The sequence below is a fragment of the Podarcis filfolensis genome (assembly GCF_964270895.1).
Source record: "Podarcis filfolensis genome assembly, chromosome: 6".
NCBI lineage: Eukaryota > Metazoa > Chordata > Lepidosauria > Squamata > Lacertidae > Podarcis > Podarcis filfolensis.
In genome coordinates, this window is record NC_139609.1 from 26,032,832 (window position 1) to 26,048,621 (window position 15,790).

At 44.0% G+C, this 15,790-nt stretch overlaps 1 protein-coding gene across 6 annotated transcripts in view; it reads right to left on the reverse strand.

Moving 5' to 3' along the window:
• DPYD (dihydropyrimidine dehydrogenase) overlaps positions 1-15,790 on the reverse strand; it is a 512,239-nt gene that overhangs the window by 227,362 nt on the left and 269,087 nt on the right. For 5 of the 6 annotated variants that reach the window (XM_083620602.1, XM_083620600.1, XM_083620601.1 and 2 more), the window contains one exon: positions 12,826-13,010. The exons of the other annotated variant lie outside the window; for it this stretch is intronic. In XM_083620602.1, the coding sequence (XP_083476728.1) occupies positions 12,826-13,010 (185 nt within the window). The remainder of the gene's footprint in view (positions 1-12,825; positions 13,011-15,790) is intronic. 6 annotated transcript variants of the gene reach the window in all.

Sequence of the window (15,790 nt, forward strand, 5' to 3'; positions counted from 1 at the left end):
TGAGGAAGCACTGTGCATGCGACAACAAACCATAGCTTGGCATTACTGTATTTTTTGCCCTATAGGACACACTTTTTCCCCTCCAAAAATGAAGGGGAAATCTGGGTGTGTCTGGGGCGAATGCAGGCTTTCGCTGAAGCTTGGAGAGCGAGAGGGGTCGGTGCGCACCAACCCCACTCACTCTCCAGGCTTCAGAAAGACATCCGCAGCCTAGGCAGCCCTGCGGGAGTTCCCGCAGGGCTGTCTAGGCTGCAGATAGTAGCCTGTTTCCCGGAGCATCGGGTGCCCTGAAAGCAGAGCGCCCGGCGCTTCGGGAACACATCCGCAGCCTAGGCAGCCCTGCGGGAGGTCCCGCTGGGATGTCTAGGCTGCGGATAGCAGCCTGCTTCCTGGAGCGTTGGGCACCCTGAAAGCAGAGCGCCCAGCGCTTCGGGAACACATCCGCAGCCTAGGCAGCCCTGCGGGACTTCCCCGCAGGGCTCCCCACGCTGCGGATAGCAGCCTGCCGCCCAGCGGGCGGGGCACCCTGAAGCAGAGCGCCCCTCACGCCGGGCAGACATCCGCAGCGTGGGGAGCCCTGCAGGAGTTCCCCGCAGGGCTCCCCACGCTGCGGATAGCAGCCTGCCGCCTGGCGGGTGGGGCGCCCTGAAGCAGAGCGCCCCTCGTGCCGGGCAGACATCAGCCAGCCCCACAAGCTCGGGGGACAGCAGGGAGGCGCAGCGCCGCCATCCCGCTGTTCCTCGACCTGGTTCGGTTTCTCCAACCTGCTTTTGGGGGGGAAATAAAGGAAAAAATTTTTTCCTTTATTTCCCCCCCAAAAAACTAGGTGCGTCCTATGGGACGGAGCGTCCTATGGGACGAAAAATACGGTAAGTCTGAACATCTCAGAGTATTGCGAAAGAATGATCCCAATCAACATTTGATGATCTCCTTCCACCGGCCCACAATAGAAAGTGTCCTTTCATACTGCATCATGGTGTGGTCCGCTGGTTTGACATCAACTGATAGGAAGTGCCTACAGAGGGTGGTGAATACAGCACAAGATATTATGGGCTGTCCCGTGAATCCATTGGATGAAATAGCGGAAGATTGTTGCCTCAGGAGAGTGAGGAAAATTCTCAGGGATGATTCACACCCTGCCCGGCACTTTCTTGATCTCCTGCCCTCGGGCAGAAGATATAGAAGCATGATTAGTCGCACCAACAGGGTAAAGAACAGCTTCTATTCATGGGCTGTTAGGCTGCTGAATGAAAAGATAACAACAGGGCAACTGACTTTCGGGTTTGGTGGGTGTGGGTCAGTAAACGAGGGGAATTAAGACTAAGAGAGCTGAGTAGGGGGTGCTCGTGTAATCTCACTGTATACAAGTTGTACAAGTATTTCAATTTTTCAACAGATCTCTGAGACAGCTTGCAAACCATGCTTTCCCCCAGACCACAGTTTCTTGCCTTCCACAGCAGCAGGCAGAAAAGGCAGGCAAACAGAATTAATCTAACAAAAACTGTCTGCTTCTTAACTGTAAATAACACCTTAGACCCTCCAAGTGCTTTTGTTTTCCATGGACACTCCCGGATTTACAGAAGCTGCCCTAGTTTCTGATTTGATCCCAGAATGTCCCGCTTTTCCTTAGGACGTCCCCACTTAGGCCAATTTTCTGCATAACATATGGAACGTTAAAAAGCCAGAGCCTTCTCCTGCAGACTGAAACGGTACAGTCCATTCTACTACTTCACAATTCTATTCTTGAGACCCTGCTAGCATGCCTGGGAGAGCTAGTTTAAGACAGCTAGTCCCTGTTTGCTCCCCTATCTACATCTTGCTCATTGTTCTCCCAAGGACACTACATGGTGTGATGAGTTAATGCACTCGCCTCCTACATCTCTCTAAAAATGAAACACTCCATCGGCATCCTTTTTTAAATTCGTCGGTACCTTACAGCTTTTGTAAGAAAATTCTTCTACATCTCCCCACCTTACTGACCTGCTCTCCATTTCAATCTTACCCCTCCCCCCCCAAAAAATAAGATTTCTATTCTTCCTCCCTTGTATTTCCACTGCCTTCCCCTCGTCTATTATTTATTATTTAATTCTGTAATTGCATTATTTACAGTCAGTCAGGGATGCATTTTGTATGAAAGTCACTATTCAAATTAAAATTGTATCGTACTGCAGTACATTATGCCCTGGCTCTGGATTCTTCAAGCGACTCAACAGCGTTTTCTAAAGAGATGCACTTATTCACCTTACAGAAACACAATAAGGAAACTTAAGGATGTGAATTAATACCAATTTCTCTTCCCCCATCCCACCTCCCAAATAACTTGTACTCAAATTATCTCTGAAATGTTTGAATGTTGCATTGAGGCAAAGCTACATAAAAGATAAACTCCTGGCAAACCAAATGTAAAAGCTCAAATATTATTCTTTTACTGAGAAAGAAAGAAGATTTTTTTATGCAGCATTAGACCAAGGAAGTGCTCTTAAAGCTATACTGAAGTGAATGGAAGCTTCTGTGAACCGTCAATGAATCCGGCCCCTCTGTTATTAAGTGCCCAAGTGCCTTTCATCTTAACAGGGATAAAATACAGGCAGGAGGAACTGAGAAGAGGAGGGAAATGGAATTAGGACTTAATTTATTCACTTCCTGTTTGTGAACTCCACAAAAGATATAATGCTAAGGAAAGGAAAAGAAGGGATATTGCAAATGCAGTTCCTTATTATCACAGCTCACCCAAATGGGGATGATGCCTACAGTGTGAACAGAAATAACTGGGATCAAGAACAAATTAGTTCATAGACACCAGGGCCTAAGTGAGGGCACCAGAAGCTGCATAATACACAAGGAGGGAAGAGGGGGAAAAAGGAAGTGACGAAGTGTCAAGTCACAGCCAGGGAGAAGGACAAAAGGGAAGAGATAGAGTCAAAGGTATCCTCAGGCTTCCGTTAAGAGCAGGCAATGCTGTTTATTAGGGAGGTGTATTATCTCTGCCTGTACCCTGAATAATCAGGTGAATCGGGGTATGCTGGGTCGGGGTATGCTCCAAAGTCGCTCTGTTGCCTCCAGTTTTCAAAAACGTTCCACACACAACTTTTGCCTTTCTTTTCTAAGGTGGAATCTACACACATATAAAATGTGAAAATCATTTTTTTTAAAAAAAAACACGTTTTGAAAAATACATGGAATTCGACATAGCTCACTCTCGCCATCTAGTGTCACATTTGTATATTGCACTATACATCACATTTAAAACGATTTATATGCAGCTGTATAGCTGAGTCCTAAGTAACAAAACCATTCCTAGTGGGGAAATGGCTAGAACTTGAGAGTAGAGGGGGTGAAAAGGGGGAAGAAATCTTTCCATTTGACAGACAGGTCTAGCTCTTCTTGATGACAGTGAATTTCTCCCCACAGCGCCACTCGAGGAACAGCTTTAAATCAGTGCCAAAATGTGTATGTATTTATGGCTGGTCACTTCTAAAGCGTTGGTCTTAGCTTTTACTGAGATGCTATACTGCACGGATGGAGAACTTACGGCCTTGCAGTTGGGAGATGGACTCCCAACTCCCATCAGACCCAGCTAGCAACATCTGGAGGGCACTTCCTTACACACAAATTGTTGGTAGCAGTTTTCAGTAATAGCCTATAGCTTCTATACTGTGCATAGAGAAATCACCCAAATGACACATCATTAACTAATGTGAAATTGGCAGGCTGGACGGGTCGCCATCTCGTGTATTCAAGAGCATGCCAATCTGCTTCGCAAATATATTTTTAATTTCAAGATGGAGAGGCTACAACGGTGAGAACAATGCAGAGGAATGTCCTCATGTTGATGAGAAAGGCAGAGAGAGCACTATGCTAGCCCTGAAAATAAAGCAACAACCCAGGGGTGCCTTGACCTGCCTCTAAATTACAACTGTCCCCAAATAATGCCCCAAATCCAACAACTAAAATTGCATGTGGTCCCAGTACTGCCAAAGCAATGGCCAAATTATAGTAATTGCTGCCACAGCAACCAGATTTTACTGAGACCGCACACCCAAATAAATGCCTCGTGGCTACCCATTCATCTAGCAGCTGGAAAGATGACACTTGACATTTGGAAACTTTCCTGTGAAGATTGCTGCAAGGCTTTTCCCATTAGCTTCATGGTGAGATAGTAAGGTCGAATAAGCTCCCTCAAAACCTGCAAAGGGTAACAGAAAGAACTCTAACATTAAGCCCGCTTGATCTAAAATTCCAATTGACAAGCTACGAATTGTCAGATTTCCTCCAATGCCTTTAGTTATATTCCGGGGAAACGTGTGTTTTATTGTGCGGATCCGTGCCCAACAAGGCATACGTGGAAGAAAAAGCGACGCACTTAGAAATCAAAGGGCCGCTACTCAGCGGCATTTGCCATTGTGAGCATCATAAAGGGCGACGGGGAAGATGCCTAGAAAAAGCTCTGAAGGCAAATGATACAGTTCCATGACTGAAGCTGAGGTCAGGATTTGTAATCTGAATGGGAGATTTCCTGGGCACTCTGAGCTCCCCAGAGGAAGGATGGGGTGTTAATGTATTGTAGAAGAGCTTATATATGCAGAGAAAAAGGACAAGAAAGGTGTGCTTTCTTGGCATGCTGCTTAATTAATTTCAGCATGCTGTTTAATTTGGGTGTGTTGTGTCCTGCATCTGCAGCTGGTTCAGCATGTGAGAATGAGTCAGCAAGCATGCGAGAACAACTCAGCACAATCTACAATACAAATGCTGCTGTGTTTAAGGCAAGTTTGCTCTTGGCCCCTGTCCTTGGCCAGAGCATAGTCTGTATACTGTAAGGAGACTGTATCTGAAGGAGGTGAGGACAGGTGACCCCACCTAGGCCTGAAGTCAACCCCCCCCAATAATCACCCCAGGCCTCAAAACTGTCCAAAATTCCTTTTGTCTTCTAAAAATCCACAGCTAAAGCTTTCCTCTACTTTTCTCACAAGATGCTGTGCATAGGCAAAAATGTTACTTTTATCAGTAGGGGAGAGCTTCAAAAAGGCTAATGAATAGGCTCTGTTCAAAGCAAGCCTGAGAACTGACTCTTATCTCATTCAGTTGCAACATCTTGGACATGCTGAACCACAAGGCTCCTCGACCCCCTTGGCTTCTCACCCCCCCTTTCCCAAAACAGAAGCTTTCTGTTCATGCTCAGGAACCTCAACATGGGGCAGGACTCCTGAAGAGGAGGAGAAAGGGGAGTGAACTGGAAGGGGAATATATGCTCTGTGCAAATGACTGTGAACCTGTGCTTGTTTTGTGAATCTATCACACTTGTTCCTTCTACCAGTTCATGGATGGTAGAAAAAAAGCTTTTTCTCCGAAACTATTCCTTGAGTGTCTGTTGACTCCCATTTTCCCTTTCCCGGGCACAATATTTTTTCCCCACCCGAGGGCAAAGCCTCATAAGGCTACATTTCTACAACTGTATGTAACTGAAACTGCATTATACTGTCAGTAAAGGAACTGACTCTTCCGAGAACTGCTTGGTGTTTCTCTGTTTTTTTGGCACATCCCTTTGGTATTAGAATGGACACTCTGTACATGGGGATGGTATATAAACTGAGGAAGAATGCCTGATGAACACGTACTATGCAACAATATCCAAATGGCTCTTCAGTGCATGTCTGTGCAAGTCTTGTTTTTATGACATTCACTAGGACACATGACAGAAACAACTGCCAAGTACAGTGTGAATCAGGCCACAGTTGTCTATTATTCTATGTGCTAGCAAAGAATATAAGCACCATTTTGTCCTTATTCCAATGCACACATGGGCATCCTCTGAAATGCCAGGAACATCCATGCTGGAGAGGGCTCCACATCCACATCACTGTGTGTGTGAATGCATGTGCATGCCAAAATCCCCCAACAATTCTAGACAATTGGGCAGTGCCTGGTCATACAAAGCCCATGGCTCTCAATGGAGTCCCTTGGAATTTGGGGCTAAGCAACAGTTTACTAGTAGCACCTTGGTATACATACATGTGTCTGGAGGCAGGGGAGCTTGAACCTATGAAGAACCACAAGATGTGCTGCCAATCAGATGAACACAACACAGATGAACACCCCAAAGCCATGCCATCATGGATATCAGTGCTACAAAAACCCTCAGACATATCAACAAGGTAATATTCACACCAAAGTTACAAGATCGTCTGATAATACAGATCATCTCCATATGGGAGAGAATACTATAGCAAAGGGATAGCCAACAGGAGAGAATAGTGGCTTGCAGAACGCCACTTTACTGTGCTTGTGATTAAGATGAGAGATGTACTAGACACTTCAGCCAGGGCTGTTGGTCTGGACACCAGCTGAAGAAGGAGCAAGGCAGGTCAAGCAGGTACTGTATATATGGAGAGGGAATCAGAGCTGAGACTGAAATTGACCATGAAAAGTTTGTTTGGACTTAGGAACCAGCCAGGTAGAGGAAGCCTCTTGGCCCCATGAATGCTCTTGAGTTCCTAGTTGCAATATTAGCCTTTGACTGTCTCCAGTGAAAGTACAGAAATGGTGGAGAACAACAGCTCCTTCTTCCAGGAAGCTGGTCACCGTAACATAGAGAATGATATAGTAAAGGTAAAGGGACCCCTGACCATTAGGTCCAGTTGTGGCCGACTCTGGGGTTGCAGCACTCATTTCGCTTTATTGGCCGGGTCATGTGGCCAGCATGACTAAGCCACTTCTGGCGAACCAGAGCAGTGCACGGAAATGCCGTTTACCTTCTGCCGGAGCGGTTCCTATTTATCTACTTGCACTTTGACGTGCTTTCGAACTGCTAGGTTGGCAGGAGCAGGGACTGAGCAACGGGAGCTCACCCCGTCGCGGGGATTTGAACCACCGACCTTCTGATTGGCAAGTCCTAGGCTCTGTGGTTTAAGCCACAGCGCCACCCGCGTCCCTAGAGAATGACATACTTGGATCCCTGGTTTGTGATGTTGGAACCTTACTACTTCCTGGCTCTGAGTTGCTGCACTGCACTAACAACTCAGCAACTACATGCACATGAGCACCTGCCTGCCATTGCACTCTTTTTCCCGATAAATGCTCTACTGCAATAACTGCCACATTGCAATGACTGGAAGATGTCCCTTTTTTCCCCAATACCTGCAAAAAAATGACACACCAAACACCTAACTACTCCCTGCCCCCCAATAATAATAATAATAATAATAATAATAATAATAATAATAATAATAGTTTCTATAATTTGGACTGCGACTCAGTAGAAATCTATTGGCATCTCACTTTATAGAACGTGGAATATTCGGAGACTTTCTTCCAAAAGCTACAATTTGAGGCAAATTCCACCATTTATATAACAATGTGCCTATGTTAACAGAAAAGAGCCAGCAGCATTTATAGCACTTATTTCCCTCTCCCTTAAAAAACAACAATAAAAAACCCTTTCCTTTAAAGTCCCTGGGTTGAAGTACTGCAGAGGCTCTTATAAAGTTTTTTTTTTCCTTGCAAAAAAAATCTTACCCACAGACTGACATACAGCCAATTGGGTCTAATTCAGCGTAAGTATTTTGCCTCAAAGCACTCAGTGCAAGCCCCAGAGAAATGCATGGAGCCGGAGCCAGTGAAGAAATTTAAAGATCATGATCTAGATGCTGCAAATTACCTTGTGAGTGATAACCAAGTCGGTATCATCCTAAACATTTTAACAAAATAACACTGCTGGCTTCTTGCTGCAACCTCAGATCCAGCTCCTTATACAGTACTAGCGTTGAATATAAATGGGATTCCTTCTTTCCTGACTCCCTTTGCTCTCCATCCCACAGTTTTAACTATGCAGAATTGGTAAGTCCCAGTTTATTCCAGAGGCCACAATTTTGCTGGGTTGCCATTTGGCTCAAATAAAATGTAATTCTCTCTCTTGAGAATTTAGGAACGGTAAGTATTCAGGTTAAGGGGGTGAAAAAACCCTGGAAGGAATAGTTTCCCCACCCTGAATAACCATTTCCGAATCACAGCGCCACCATTTGGTCTATGACAAAGGCTTGATGGAGCCAGGAAAACAGGGAAACTGTCCCCCCGAAAAGTGCTTCCATAGTTCACAGGAAGCATCACATTGCATTTCCTTATTTGAACCCTACTTGCTTTAGCTGCAGCAGATTAGCATGGCTCTCCTCTGAAAATAACAAAGAAATCCTCAGTAAATCAGAGATGTGGTACCCGTGGACCTCCACGTTGTCCAGGTTGGCATAGCCAGTGATGAGGGATGATGCGAGTTGTAGTCCAACCAACACCTGGAGGGCCACAGCCTCCCCCTCACTGCTTTAAATATTCTTTTCTACCACTCCCTGAAAGCGATTCCCATGCATCGTTGTAGAATGGGCACATAAAAAATGAATGTGCTGCCACAATGCGTGTGTATGTACTGCTTCATCACATCCCACATAAATTCTCTTGACTGACACCAAAGTGTGGTTTTCATTCTGTTTCAAATGACTCTGGAAAACAAATCTCTAACAAAAAGGAGTATCTGAAATTTTCTATTACAGTAATGGGCGTTTGGGAAGGAAATGGTTGTACCCATTCCCCTCACCCCTCAGAAGGCCAGTTTTTAGGTTAGAAGGGGAGGGAAGTGATAGCATGTGCCATTGCATTAACCTAAAAGACAAGGTCTGCTTCCAAACAAAGCGGAACCACAAATCTTATGGAAAATACAGCACGTTTGGCTACATGAACCAGCTATGTAGTTTTAGGAGCCATGGCAAGTAAACTATCATTCAGCACAGAAACAAATATAATTGGTGAAAGGCTAGGGAGTGGTGTTCTTTATGCTAAATCAATCCACATACGGTGGTACCTTGGTTCTCAAACGTCTTGGTACACAAACAACTTGGAACCCAAACACTGTAAAGTAAATGTTCCGGTTTGCGAACTGTTTTCGAAAGTTGAACGTGCTCTGTTTTAAGTGTTAAGCTTCTGATTGGAGTGCTACACTTCCGTTTTGAGTGCTATACTACCGTTTTGAGTGTTACACTGAGGTGTGTCTGTTTTTGCTATTTATTTTGTGTTTCTGTGGCTTTTTTGTTTTGTTTTTGCGACTGTGTGGAACTCAGTTCAGCTACTGATTGACTGATTGCGTGACTGCAGTACATTGTTTATTGCTTTCATTTTATCGACCAATGGTCTCGTTAGATAGTAAAAGTCATGTTATATTGCTGTTTTAGGGGTTGTTTTTAAAAGTCTGGAACGGATTAATCCATTTTGCTTTAATGGGAAAGCATGCCTTGGTTTTGGAATGCTTTGGTTTTGGAACGGACTTCTGGAACGGATTAAGTTTGAGAACCAAGGTACCACTGCATATGAAAATGCCTCAGATTTCTCTAACAAATGCCTGTAGTTCTATAAAGTGACCCACCTCATATATTGAGAACCATCATTGAGAACCATCACTCCAGTTACTTATCAACTGGAGATCTGCTTAACACGAGTAGCCAACCTCTTTTGGCCTGTTGGCACACCTGGAAGTTTGAAATGTGCCAGGAGTGGCAGAAACAAAATGACTGCCATGGGGATGTGACATAACGGAAATAGTTTACACATCTGCACGAGCGGGAAAAAGAGACAGTGGCACAAAATGGTTTGTGGACACATGCCCCACCAGCTCCCCATGAATGGAAAAAAGCCACTAACATCAGCCATTCTCATATTTGCTCATAGAGAGAAGCTATTTGCACCGCTTCTCTGTTCACAACAGAAGAGAGACTGAGCCAGTGCAAACAGGAACGGATCAGGTACAGCAAACAAACACTCTTTCATGCAATGTGAATTTCTGAGGGGGTATTTACTGAAACCTTTTGTGGGCACCAGAGGAGGCCACATTGCCACCTATGGTACCTTGCTAGCAGCCCCTGGATGGCACAAACTTATCCAATTAATAATGGAGACAATGGTCAACTAAGAATTGGCTGGAAGCACTGCTATTGCGAGCTGACAGTTTAAATAATTTTCCTGGTCTGGAATTTATTTTATTTTTGAGGCAAAACTACCGACAAATCATTATGCAGGTGGGTCTTAATGTTGAGTACAAAAGAGCAGGAAATGTTTCCACACTAATCAACAGCATTTTGTTTTTGTTTTAAACCAAGCCCTCTCCCCACTAGCATTCAGTATTTGAACAAGGATATTTTCCAGCTTGAATAGTTAAAAATGAAATTTTCGGTACCACATTTCAGTTCCAAGTTGTTAGGAAAAGCAAGGCCACTGTATTTCCTTCTTCCTTTTTCATTAATGATATCTTTTTTTGAAAGGATATTCCATGTTCTACAAACTGCATCTTATGAATGGTTTACAAAAAGGCCTATGCAAGACAGCCAAAGAACCATGCATGCCTCTCCGTATCCAGTCAGAGAATTTGTTCCTTCGCCTATTTGAGCATATTCCTTACACACATTTTCCTCTCTTTCCCCCCGCTTGTATAAATTTCTGTCCACAAGCAAGGGCTCTCTTGCCTTCCTCCTCCGGGTCTCTTGTGTGACTGCCAAATTTATCTGACAGGTAGGCAGCTTGCTTTGTGCAGGTGCCCTTGTTTTGTATGTGTATATGTATTTTAGAAAGTGATGGTGTGATCACACCCTGTACATAATAATTTCTGCCCCAGGTGACAACACTAAAAGTATTTTTTTAAAAAAACAAAAAAACAAAAACAAAACAAAAACTTCCATGCTGTTCAAAACACTGAGATCCTTTAATATTTATAAGCTATTTCCCCATCCAATTACTTGAGTAAAGTGTATTATGCAGTGTATTATGCATTAAGTTGCATCCCCTTTGGGTACAAATAAGAATTGTTAACCAATGAGAATTACTTATTTATTTTTTTTAAGCACACTAATCAAACCAAGCAACCAACCAACCAACCCCTAAACAATAATCCAGGCCCTCTCTTATTTTCCAGTTTCTATAGCTAATTTGGGGTGGAGAACCTATATCCCTCCATATGTTGTTGGACTCCATAAGAGGATAAAAAGAGTCTTGATAGATTGGAAGGCTTATCTGCTGTTTTCACAGTGTTCAAGCACTGATTTCACCAGTACTTTTTTCGGGGGGGGGGGGACCAGGGACATAGCTGTCAACTTACAGATTTGAAAATAAGGGACCAGCAGCCTCGAAAATAAGGGATCAGCAGCCAAAATAAGGGATCAACAATTACTTTGATAAAATACATATTTTGTTGCGTGCAAATGGCTTTAGATACCTATTAGGTCCATAAATTACCATATAGCATATAGTCAACACAAAAAAAACAGCAATAATTTGTTGTTGACAAAGGACAGCTGGACATAGAAAGGGCCCCATTACCTTCAGTAGCTTATTTAAGGGACATCATCAATAAGGGACAGCAGCGGGACATGGCGCTAGGATAAGGGACTGTCCTGCCAAATAAGGGGCACTTGACAGCTATGGACAGGGACAGGGATGCAAAGGTACGCACACCCCTAAACATTTTGTGAATCTTTGTACTTTTGTCCATTTACTGTATTTATTTTCCCTGGTTTGAACTATAAAATAGTGATTTTCTTGAGTCAAAATGAGAGTACCCCTAAACATTTTTTAAAGAAAAAAAGCACTGGTTTTCACAGTGGTCAATCAGATAACTTTGAGGAGCCCAAAGGCAGAATGGGAAGAGAATATCACTCATAACCCTTAGCAATTGGTATTCGGTTCCCTATGGTGCTGGACGTAATACGGCCATCATGACTAGTAGTCATTGTTATCCTTATCCTCCATGAATTGATCTAATCCCCTTCCAGCTCAGTAGGTAGAGCAAGAGGCTTGCAATATCAGGGTTGTGAGTTTGAGCCCCATGCTGGGCAAAAAAACATTCCTGCATTGCAGGGGGTTGGACTACATGACCCTCAGGGTCTCTTCCAACTCTACAAATCTATGATTCTAAAACTGTCCAAGTAGATGGCCACCAACCAATTCTGAGTGAGCAAATTTGATACTTTAGGAATACGCTGATTGAAGATGTTCTTCCATTCTGGCGGTTCCCTCATTGCGAGAAGTGAGGTTACAGGGAACCAGGCAGAGGGCCTTCTTGGTAGTGGTGCCCGCCCTGTGGCACGCCCTCCCATCAGATGTCAAGGAAATAAGCAGCTATCTTATCTTTAAAAGACATCTGACGGCAGCCCTGTTTAGGGAAGTTTTATATATTTAATGCTGTATTGTTTTTAACACTCGATTGGCAGCCGCCCAGCATGGGTGGGGAAACTCAGCAAGATGGGTGGGGTATAAATAATATATTATTATTATTATTATTATTTGTATGTTCTGAATGTCTCACCACCCAGCTTCACTGGATGATGCCTGGTTCTAGTATTATGCAAGACGGAGAAACAATTTTCCTCATTCATAATCACCAATGTCCCTGACCATTGGCCATGTTGGTTAGGATCTATGGGAGTCACAGTCAAACAGGATCTGAAGGCCACAAGTTCCCCATCCCTGATCTAACCCTTTCCATAAATTACTCTGTTGTCAGTAACTTATGATCATAGAATCCCACCACATCTGAACTGTTCTTTGCTTATTTGATAGCCTGGTAAGTTTGGGAAAGAGCAGGGAATACGCTCCAAGCCTGGATAGCTCAGTTGGTTAGGGAGTGGTGCTGATAATGCCAATGTTTGATCCCTTTTTGTGATGACTGCATATTACTACATTGCAGAGGGTTGGACTAGATGATCCCCAGAGACCTTTCCAACTCTACAATTCCATGATTCTGCACACCTGACAGGAGAAATCAAGGTAAAGTCAAAGGAGAGTCCACTGAAAACTCACCTGTAAGTATTTGTGCATGAACCAGGAAGCTTGCTTTCCATCATTCACGGATTCCACTGTAGTGTTGGCGAGTCCACTAACGTCACCTCCTGCAAAAATCCCTGGTTCGCTCGTTTGCATGGTCTCTTGATCAATTTCAGGGAGACCCCATCTGTTGAACTTGAGAGGATGCAGGGCTTCTTTTACTGTTTTGTAAGGAAAGAGGTGGTGGGAGGGAAACAGAAGAAAGTAGGTGACACAGGTATCTACTGTAAGTTTTGAAAAACTGCTTGTCTGTACACTTGTATTTTTGGATACCTCTTAAAAGATAAATTTTGCATGTTAGCGCCTAAAACCAAGAGGAACAGGTTTTTGTCTGTTTTGGAATACCACTGAATGCTGTTTCAAAACAAAATGGCAGATTGGACCTTTCAAAACTGCAGCAATTTAGACACCACTTAAGATACCATAACCAAACTTGGGACAATGTTTCCTAAGGTCAAAGATCAGTTGTCTTGTCTTTATTTGGATACTGTTGGGTGCTCTTTTGAAACACAATGGTGTACTCAATCTTTCAGAGATTTGGACACATCTTAGGACACTGTAATGGCTTTAGGGGTTGCTTGTGCGTAAGTTACCGCCGCTCTGGGCTAGGTTGCCTGGTTAAACCGTTTCTGTCTGGACAGCCATCCACTCCGTGGCTGTTCAGTCACTAGCAGAATCCGTCAGTGGGCGTTTCTTGAACCTCTTCCAGCAAAGAAGTTCTTTGACGCCAAGTCGCCGCCTACTTTCCCTGCGCGGAAGTCTTCTGCGCAGGGTGGGTGTGGGCAGCGGAGAACCTGTGCTCTCCTCGCTGGTCTCCTGCGAAGAGTCCTGGAGCCTCCTCTCTGCTTCCCCCATCGGCCCCCCTCTATCCCTGGTGTTGCGCTGATTTTCTTCCCCAGCCGGAGACCTGCCTCTCTCCCTGCTTGGCCCCTCTCCAGCATCGCTGTGGAGCCTCGCCTCCTCCTCTAGTTCCGATGGCAGTTCCCTGACAGATACCATAACCAAATTTGTCATGATGGCCCCTGAGACAGAGGAAGTTTCCTGTTAAGTACCATTGGATGCCATTTTGACTCAATATGGTGGCCTCGACATTTCAAAAACGCACTCATTGTCAATATGGGCTGCTGTTGAAGTCTTAGAATTCCCAAGCAAGCTGGATGCTCCTACTATTAACCAACACTTAAAATGTTGCATATTATCAGGTACCTGAAGGACTGTAACACTTCAGACTGCCCATGAGGGGAATCACATAACGGAATGCTCTTTAGCACAAAACCATTTTCTGCATGTATCTCATGAGCATCTCAGAGAAACAACAAGGCCAGAACCTTTCTCACTGAGAATGATGATGATGATGATGATGATGATGCTGATGATGATGATTTTGAGGAACTCTCAATATTACGAGCCACTACCTTCAATCTGAAAAAGCACAATCCAAAATCAGGTTTAAATCCTTACCTGCTTTTTGGGGAAACCAGGACTCTCTGGTTGTTTGATGACTATCGTCTCACTTTAAGGTAATTGAAACAGTATGTTGCTGTGAGTGGAGTAGTAGGCACTAGCGGACAACATGGTGGGGCTGTGCTGCTCACCTGACCTCCCTCCAGCTTACTCGCTGCTTCATACCAGAAGGAGGAGAGGGGAGAAATAAGGCAACAGTAAGGCCAGTACAGTGCAAACACGCTGGTAGAACCAATCTAGCACTCCTTCTGGTGCATTTGGAGCATGCTGACCTAGCTGCTGCCTCTCCTCTTCTTGGTATGTATCAGTGACTCAGTTGCCGGGAGGTCAGGTGAATGGCACTGCCACGTCACACCATCAGCTGCTGGTAAAAGAGTCTTAGACTGGAAAGTCTGGCTTCATATCCCCATTCCTCTATAAAACTCCCTTGGTGACTTTGCATCAGTCATGAACCCTCAGCCTCAACCTCATAGGGTTTCTATGGGGATAATATGTGGGGTGAAATGTAGATTGCCTTGTATTCTTCGGAGAAACAACAGGGCACATGTGTAATAAACAACGAAACAATGCATTTATATTTTTTGATGTATCGTTCATTATGGTTTGATGCAAGATGTCTTGGAAAGGTTTTGCCCTGAAAACCGGCAAACAATGAAACAAACAATAGCTATGATAAATTAAACCAGGAAACAATTAGGCAAATAAATAAAACAGCAAAAAAGAACGGAAGATTGTTCTCTTGCTCATGGCAAAAAGTAATTTTAACTTCAAAATAATGTCATTTATTCTGCTATAGTTTAAAATTCAGAACAATCTGTCATTTAAAAAGCACTAGCTCCTTAATTTTAGCTGCATATGGAAGTACATTTGAGTATTATTTTAGCACATATTGATGCCCTGCATCAAATGAATGACGTTTATGTAGGTATTACTCTATTATGGTACCCATGTTCTCCCCCCCCCCCCCGCCTCCAAGTGACAGGGTGGGAGGCGTTTTTTTTTTAGCATCCCTTGGGGACATACCACACACAGATGCAGATTGCTAAGGTCAATTAAACTGATGTAGCTGTGCTGTCATATATGTAAAAGAGAATCCTGCTAGTATATTTCTCAGTTGTCATAGACAGTGTCAAAGATGTGTTCTGTTTCTACAAGAGATGAGCAGAGGCAGCTGTGTTTTGCCTTGGGAAACCCTCTGTAAAGTCAAAACTATCATTATAGGAAGGGATCAGATTTCCATAATTTCCCATTCTCCATTTCCATGTCAATGAGTTAAATAATGGGATCGAGGGCAACCATGTGTCAAGGGCTTGTTAGTGGGACAGATCATGTAAGGGGGGGAATGGACTTCCATGATGGATTTGAAGGAGGAAAGGCAACTGAGGCTGCAGTAGACATAGGGCTGACCCACAGAAGTTATATGGAGGTTCACAGTCAAGGCTTTCTTTCAAACATTTTCTGCAGCTGCTCCAGAAGC